The 8,444-nt window shown below is 37.4% G+C and overlaps 2 protein-coding genes across 2 annotated transcripts; one reads left to right on the plus strand and one right to left on the minus strand.

The window, feature by feature from the left end:
- Nucleotides 1-277: 277 nt before the first annotated feature.
- On the minus strand, nt 278-4,570 carry LOC143357548 (ubiquitin carboxyl-terminal hydrolase 35). The gene is made up of 3 exons (XM_076794115.1): nt 2,927-4,570; nt 2,526-2,743; nt 278-2,456 (listed from the first exon to the last, which is right to left on the minus strand). Exons 1-3 carry the CDS (start codon nt 4,399-4,401, stop codon nt 1,513-1,515), a joined length of 2,637 nt encoding a protein of 878 aa, XP_076650230.1. The 5' UTR covers nt 4,402-4,570; the 3' UTR covers nt 278-1,512.
- A 1,923-nt stretch (nt 4,571-6,493) lies between these two features.
- Nucleotides 6,494-8,414, plus strand: Pgls (6-phosphogluconolactonase). The gene is made up of 4 exons (XM_076793354.1): nt 6,494-6,628; nt 6,910-7,110; nt 7,188-7,471; nt 7,564-8,414. Exons 1-4 carry the CDS (start codon nt 6,508-6,510, stop codon nt 7,672-7,674), a joined length of 717 nt encoding a protein of 238 aa, XP_076649469.1. The 5' UTR covers nt 6,494-6,507; the 3' UTR covers nt 7,675-8,414.
- The last annotated feature ends 30 nt before the right edge of the window (nt 8,415-8,444 follow it).

Genomic DNA, 8,444 nt, shown 5'->3' on the forward strand with positions numbered 1-8,444 from the left:
CTCTCTTTCTTTTGTGCCGTTCTTCGTAGCGATGAATATATCGAATGAACAATAAATAAACGATGTTACATGAAGAATTTGTTCACGCGAACTGTCTAGGGACATTTACAAATCTATAAGACCTAACGAATACTGTACACTAAGAGCGTTTCCTTGAATCGTTATATAAATTAAAGAGTGGCTGATGTGGTCGTCCCGTTTGAATACTGAGCTAAGAGAAATTAACATTATCAATTCGACAGTATAAATTTATCACAGATTCGTAATGCTTGGAGTGTTTTTCTTTTTCCTTTAAATCGTAACTATGATTAAAATACATCTATTTACAATAATAGCAACTATCGATCTTACACTTTTCCCTCGGGTTTTCCCTGTTCCTTCGCGTTGAACGCTACGGACACGCGTGAAGCAAAATCGGCGGAAAATCGTCGAATTTTCTTCTCGACGCTGGCTCAACACCGGATCGGCCGAAACGATCCATGTCGGATTTCTCGCGGCGACAAGTTGTTGAACAAATTAATTGTTCCGACCGAAGAACGGTGCTTCCAGCGTTGTTACGCTCGTCCCGAACCGGAAATGCCGTTTGTCAAGTAAGTTACGAATTTATGAACACCTTGTACACGGGATACGATGTCGAGGATAAACTTCAGCAATTTGTAACGTGGCGTAGCGTCGACGAATAACGCGCCTGCATTTTTTTTTTTTTGTTTTTGCACGTAACAATGAACGCTTGTCCGAACTAAATTGTGCACGGAGAACACGAAAAGCCGACGATTAGTGTTCCCGGTCTTTTCGCGATCGCCTTCGCTTGTTTGTAAACACGCGCGTGCGTATAAACACAGCCGATTGTGTTACGCTTCATACAAAAAGTCGAGCTTATCTTCTTCGATACAGTTCCTCCAATAGCGTCGTCTCCGCCGAGGAAACGACTATTAGAAAAGTCCGACGAATATTCGGTGACCGTACTTGACAACGTTTTAATGCAGTATTCACCGACCTACGGTAAGAATTTGTTTACAACGCGTTACTCGAACTGTTCAAGAACCGTTATGAAATGTCGTACACAAAAATGTCGTAGAGTATAATGTGCATCGCCTAACGTGTTACACAGATTACTTCTTTTGTACAAACTGCTATGAGACAGGAATGAAATTCTCCCTTCCTTTGACACGACCCTCTGAGAGCAACGGCGATCGTTCTTTCTCCCTCGTGGAGGCGAAACAGAATTTTACGTACGGCTTTCATATACGTGGTACACCGTGTGCCGAACGATAACGTACATTGGAAAATTATAAAAGAAATGGGGCTACGGTAATATACATAGTAATTTTTATAAAATACTGTTTTTTTTCCAGGGGTACTGAACACTTACACCGATCGAGGCGAATAGCACTGTAATTACAAAGGAACCGTTATCTTCTCCTCTCCGTAGTCGTAAGGAATATGTATTACAAAGTCACCTGGAACTTCAATTTCTCATAAAAGAATATATTATTTAAATATGAAATTAATCTAATAAAGAAAACGACTCGCGGGCATATTAACTGCGCCCCGACAACTGCTGGGAGGGGGATTCTCGTCGTCGGAATTCTCGTTCCTCCGCAGCAGCACGGTGCTTTGTCGGCCGTGCTGAGACTTCTCCGCCTGATGCCTCAGTTCCTCGATGTAAGCCGAGGTGTCGTTCGCCACCAGGCTTTGCAGCGCTTTACTCAGCGTCGTTAATTCCGGTTTATCCTCGTCGTAAACTCCGTCGAACGGTACGGACTTTTCGTAGAATAATATGTACGGTGTATCAGGCGGTTTCAGATCCTTGAAGTCGTTGAAGGTGGTCTGTGAAACGTAGCTGTCGTTGAACTTGTACCAATTCTGCTTCGAGTCGCGGGCGTATGTGAAATAATGACCGTAGTCCACGCTGTAGCCGGAGTGAACTACAGCGGCATACAATTGGTACGTTTCGGTGGTTGTGCATAACGGCGTCAATACCGGTAACTGTATAGTTTCGTTATACATTACTTTGTGCCGGAGTTTCGTTCTTAACCGGGTATCAAAATCGTAACGGAAATGCTTCAGTATCAGGATCAGATAGGTCGGCGTGTGCAGGATCTTAATAATCCTTTGTGCATCGCACAGTTTCATGCACTTGTCGCACCTGTACTTGTTCTCGCCAGTCAACTTCTCCGGCGTCAGATAATAGTTGATGAGATCTTGCACGGATACCTCTTGGTTCTCCTGTATCTCCTCTGGGAAGCACAGTTGTAAGTCGCGAAACTTGTCCGTATTGTGCGAACTGGTATCACACTGTGCGCACTGGTAAGTAATTTTGCATTTCCCTCCTAGAACCCTGTGCACCAGAGGTACCTGAGTGCCAGTATCCTCCCCACCCACAGATTGTATTCCACTGTCGGTGGAGTCTGAGTGAGAATCACTGAGCTGCTGGGACTGTGCTAAATCGTCACCTGTGAAATAACATTAATGTTAAGCTTTGGTAAATATAGTGCAGTGCGAGCATAAAGAGTAAATGGTACCTTTTGAAAAATCAGCTAACGATTGCGTTTTCCTCTCTAAGGATATACTTCCAGTTAAATCTTCTTCGGTTGTCCAACGCTTAATAGAACCTCCATCCTCATTTGTCGATGAGACATCATTTATTTCTTTGTCGTCCTTATATTTGAGATTGGAATCGTTAGCTTCACAGTTCACAGTAGCAGATTTTTCTTGTTCATGTAAGAGATTCAATAAATGACTGTTGAAATAAATAAATCAATTGATACAAACAGCATAACGTTCGATTGATAAAGCTGATGTAATAAAGCAATTATAAAATCTAATTACTTCTTGCTAATGAGACAACCTATGATAAGCAAGTAGTAACTGTAATATGTTCATTTCAAAAGAATAAACGTTATAATAATAACAATATATTAACCAGAGAAATTCTGAACTATCTTGTTGTTGGCCCGGTAGAAAATAAGCTGGACGGGATGCTAATAGAATTTCAGTTGGTGCCAATGAAATTCTTTTCGAATACAATAAAAGAGTGAACAGCTTTTGTAAATTCTTAAGTACAACATGATCATTTGGATTATTCGAGGACTTGTATGTTAATACTTCGTAACAAAATTGTCTGGTCATTAATAGTGCTTGCAGTACGCTGTTCATATAACAAGTGTTCCCAAGATTGGAAAGTCCAACTTTTCCAGACTGTGGTTTCGGCGATTCGATTATAGGCTCAATCTCTTCTGTTTCGTTACCCCAAACTTGATCATCCAAAATCAGTTTAACAGCATTCATTCTAGGTTGAACGGTAAAACTGTTTTCTATGTTACTATATAAACATTGACCTGGAAATCTTAATGTATGTACTTTGAAAATATCGATCAAGTTCTGCATGCATTTCTTGCTCGATTCCGAATCTTCTTTCTTTAAGCAAGTTAAAACTCTTTGTATATTTCTCTCTGAAGCTCGAAACAGCGCCGGAGAGCCCTGTTTCCTCAAAACATGAAATACAATTTCGGAAGCATTCTGGCGAATTACTGGCACCAGCAAAGCGCGAAACATAACATCAAGGGTTGCCTTTGTGACCTCGATAAGTACGGAATATTTGTTTTGCTTCTCTAAACCAAGTATAAATTTCATGATCCAAATGCTCAGTCGGTCTCCCCTGCATTGTGGTAGCCAATTGCATAGCACTTTCAAGGCATGAGTCAATTGCGCGTCGTAGTGTGATTCCAAAAGTATCCAACTAACAGCTTGGGGTATGATACTAGGTTCTACGAGCTGCAATACAACTGCCAAACCAGGTCCAGGGTCTTGTTTACGTGTAGTGTCTGATATAATGCTATATAATGTTTGCAAACATATAAAAATTAAATTGTTCTTCTCGATATTCTTAGACTGTGTTTGTACTGTTTTCAAGAAGTTTTGAACTTTGGTTGCATTGTCAGTGAATTCGGAAATCTCTTTCGGATCGGGCGGCATTGAAAATGTAGACAGTCTTATGACAATTGCCTCGCAAAGATAAGAGTGATCCGCAGTGTCTGGCAGATACACATTGTATTTCAGTAACGTCTGGAGTATCATCGTTAAATCGGACATACATCTGATTTCTGTGTTTCTTATCATCGCTGCGATAGCATTCGAAATCGGGTTCGCGGAATATGGTTTCTCCGTCAGATATTTTGCGAACCACGCCAAAATCCCCGGGACCTCGTCCACATTCGATATCTCGTCGTTGAGTATTTCCGTCAAAATACTTTCGTAATCGCTTAGCCGCCCGTACGCTGGCCCGCTTTCTAATTTTCTCAGTTTGGTCCATCCTTCGATAACCTCTGTATCTACGCCAACCACTATCGAATTTAAACATTGCTTAATGTCGTATCGAAGAATTTGTTCGATATCCATTGTTCGGGAGTAATCACTTTCACGTCACCTTACACTATTCCTTTTACAATTTTTTAATTACAACTATTATTAACCTCAACCAAGAATGACTTTCACGAAAATCTAAATGACTTCATGGTTCTGGAGGGATAAAAAACTATCGTCAACTTGCCAGCGTAAAAAGTATCTACTTACAAGTAACGATAAAGGCCGCACTACATCGCACGAACGAAAATGACCAATGCGAGTGAATCCTTTGTTACTAGATTAAACAATCGCTGGCAGAGAGAATACGAGAATGCTCACGCATGCGATTTCAGTGCCACCGGTACAATGCTGCACCCCAGCGGTCCAATGCAATATTTTAAAAGTATTTTAACACAACCAATTTATGTAACAATCAACAATGAATAAATAAAGACAATGTAATGAAAAGACGTATCTGCGTATATAATTATTGAACCCTCCATTTTTCCCGAACGTCCGACTTGTCGTTGAGTTATACTACTGAATTTCGTGCCACCTCCTTCGATATCATATTCTCCTAATACTGAGTATGATTTTCGGAATTTTCGAAAATTTTTAGCAATTTTTGGATTTCTAATAGGAGAACATGATAGCAAAAGAGGCGGCACCAAATTTTCATGCCACCTCTTTTACTATCATATTCTCCTAATACAACTAAAAAATTTGCTGTTCCCGAAATTTTCCAAGACATTAATTCAATTCTAATATCGAATATTGATGTCCAGGGTAGGGAAAGAACGCATTAACTATTGTAACTAATATTCTTTATTTCTTACCAAATAAAGTACAATGTTAAACATGTACATATAAGACATAAAACAAAATAGAACTAAAATGTAGCATGGTATAGGTCGTTTCGCATGCAAGCCCAGTGGTAACAAGTGGTAACAGGTGATTGTAGCCGGTACCAAGTGTAGTGTTGACGAGTATTTCTTCTCTTTCTGAGGATTGAGCTTGATTCTACCCGAAGACTACTGACAGTCTTCTTCCCTTAAAAAGGTGAACTTAAAAAGGAAGTCACGCAAAGTAGAGTTGGGTAGAGCTTGAATTGTTGCTCTAATAAATTTTCTGGCTACTCGTGTACCGTAATACGGAAACAGTGAAGAAATCCAACTGAAACCTATTTGTGAATATTAGTATTAGCAAGAACTGACTATTCCGTATACTTCATTTTTACTACGGGTGTGTAATATGATTTGGAGTCTGTATGTATTTGATCAGATTTAATCGCGTTTTCGTGGATCTAGTTCCAACATTTATTGTTTGTCGGCATAGAGGGCGTAACAAAACGAGTTATTTTGTGTGAGACACGAAACCCCATATGGTGATTGGTCTACTCCTATACCTCGTCTGTGACTGGACCAATATAAAAATTGAATTTTAAATAATAAACCGCCCACAGTACAAGTCATCAGCCAATCAGGACGAAAAGAAATTTCCCGTTCACTGTTGTCGCACTGCATCTCTTCAATTACACAACATTGTGGAGGGTATTCTGAATTGTATATGTATTGCGCTGTTACCGTTTATAGTTGCTCTCTTGCGCACGAGTTTCTAAGTTACGTGATAGCCCTGTAAGTATGTATGTATAACATTTTCTATTCATCGCTAAATTACATTTTTGTCGGCAACTAAATATATCTTGTTCTATGAGAAAATTGATCGAAGTCGAGTTTTCATAATAAAGTCGAGATCGTTTCCATATGAAAAATATTGAGAAGTATAGATTTAAAATTGATATATTGCGAGAATGTATTGGTTATAGGTTATATCAATAAAATTACTATTCTTTGGTGCCCAGCACAAATTGTTTTTTCCAAAGATGCGATCCATATTGTGATCTCACGTTAGCCCAAATACGTCTTTTGCGCAAAATAAATGAATATCCCAATCATAGTAACGTTCGGAAGGTAGTTATCGTACGATCATCACGTGTCATTGTTAATATCTAATGCTGTATTCTGATTACACTGTTAACCGATGCTCTGTAACTGTATAATACCACCTTGCATCTTTGCACTTCCTAGTTAATTACACTCATCACATTGGGTTTACGTATGACTAAAAACTCGAGAGCTGTCTAAAAGTCGGCCGCAAATAATGGAGAAAATATTAATCGACCCTCGGGACGGATCTATGGTGTCATGTTTGTCTAATCTTCTCGAAACAAGTGCCGAAGAGGCACTTGCTAGCGGTGAAACGTTCAAAGTTGGATTATCAGGTGATATATTTCGATCATGAATGTAATTTTAATTGTATGAATTGTTTTATTTTACATTAGATTCATTTTACTTCAGGATGTAAAAATGCATAGGTTAGAAATTATGTAAAAAAAACGTTCTGTAATTATGTAATATAAGGTGATTTTTTGTTGTTGAGAAAAACTCATTTCAGTGGTAAATGGTAAATTCACTGTACCTGTTTTCAAAACATTACTATTGAATCGATCATATTTTGTTCATTGAAATATTCGTTTGGTAATGAAATACTTACATTTATTAGGGGGTTCTTTGGTACAACTGTTGGCCACGTGTTTACCCAGCCTCACAACTGACTGGAGTAAATGGTACTTTTTCTTCTGCGACGAAAGGGTTGTTCCTTTTGACAGTAATGATTCAACTTATGGCGAATACAAAGCAAAATTAATTGGAAAAATACCAGTAACAGAGGATCAATTCATAAAAATTAATCCCGACTTGTCCGGTAAAATCTTTGAATCTACATACTTTCTCTTTCATTTGAAGATTTGTTTCTTATCTCATAAATTGTCCTATTTATAGCTGAAGAGGCTGCAAAAGATTATATTAAGAAGATATCTGTTTTCTTTCCTCCTGATCGTGTTCCATGTTTTGATGTACTTCTCTTGGGATTGGGTCCTGATGGGCATACGTGTTCGCTCTTTCCTGGCCATAAGGTTTTGAATGAATCAAGTTTGTGGGTCTGTCCAATTAACGACTCTCCTAAGCCACCTCCATCTCGCATTACTCTCACGCTCCCTGTAATAAATAATGCTAAAAAATGCATATTTCCCATTACTGGATCTGGCAAAGCTGAAATTGTTAAGGTGATTATATCATTGAGATTACAACAAACGTTTTTTTCTGATTATATTTATGTAAAAGCCATATTTTCATTCTTAAATTTAATATCTCGCAGAAAATCTTACAAGATAGAGAAAGTTTACCGGCTGCTCGTGTACAACCACACAATGGAGAATTATATTGGATCCTAGACGAAGATGCTGCAAAACTTTTAGACACAGTCTAAAAATATTTCATAAAACCGTCTGTGACATTCCACACTGGTATCATGTTCTGATGCTTAGCATATTTCTTGGGCTTACTATTTTCTATACATATGTATGTGCATTTTACTTAACATGATATTTAATAGATAAGTATAGTTTACAAGAAGATTTTTGACAATTTTTTGCTCAAATGTCTTTTTGACATTGGATATTATTTGAATTATATAAGGTCATTCCGTCGAACATTTTAATATAATGTTCTACTACTTTATATTTTTTTTTCATTTATATTTGTATATACTGAATAGAGATTTGGTACAATAAGATGAAATATTTTACATCACTTTGTTATTAGTTAATAGTGTGAAACCGTGCAATATAACTATCGACAAAACTAGTAAATGAACTTCATAAATTCGTATGAAAACTAATATCTTCAATAATAAATTAATCATGTTCCTAACTAATGTACAAGCATTCCGTATACATTGACTCTATATTGATCTTTCGTTTCTCTTCTTGTTTAGTGGGTATATTATAAAAACGTAGCTATATTTATTTTTAGTTAAGAATAAAAACATAGGAAACAAAAGATCAAGAACAATTTAGATTAACGAACATGTATAGTAAAATCTGCTTCTATTTTGTAACAATTTTTTAATAAAAAAAAAGATATACTTGAGATGTATAAAGCACATTATTTTAAGAACTTATATTTTTGTTAAAATGTGATTAAAATAAAATAGTTATTTGCACAGAATCGCTATGCATGATAATTTTGTAACGAAAA

Source organism: Halictus rubicundus, chromosome 9 (assembly GCF_050948215.1).
Source record: "Halictus rubicundus isolate RS-2024b chromosome 9, iyHalRubi1_principal, whole genome shotgun sequence".
NCBI classification, from domain to species: domain Eukaryota; kingdom Metazoa; phylum Arthropoda; class Insecta; order Hymenoptera; family Halictidae; genus Halictus; species Halictus rubicundus.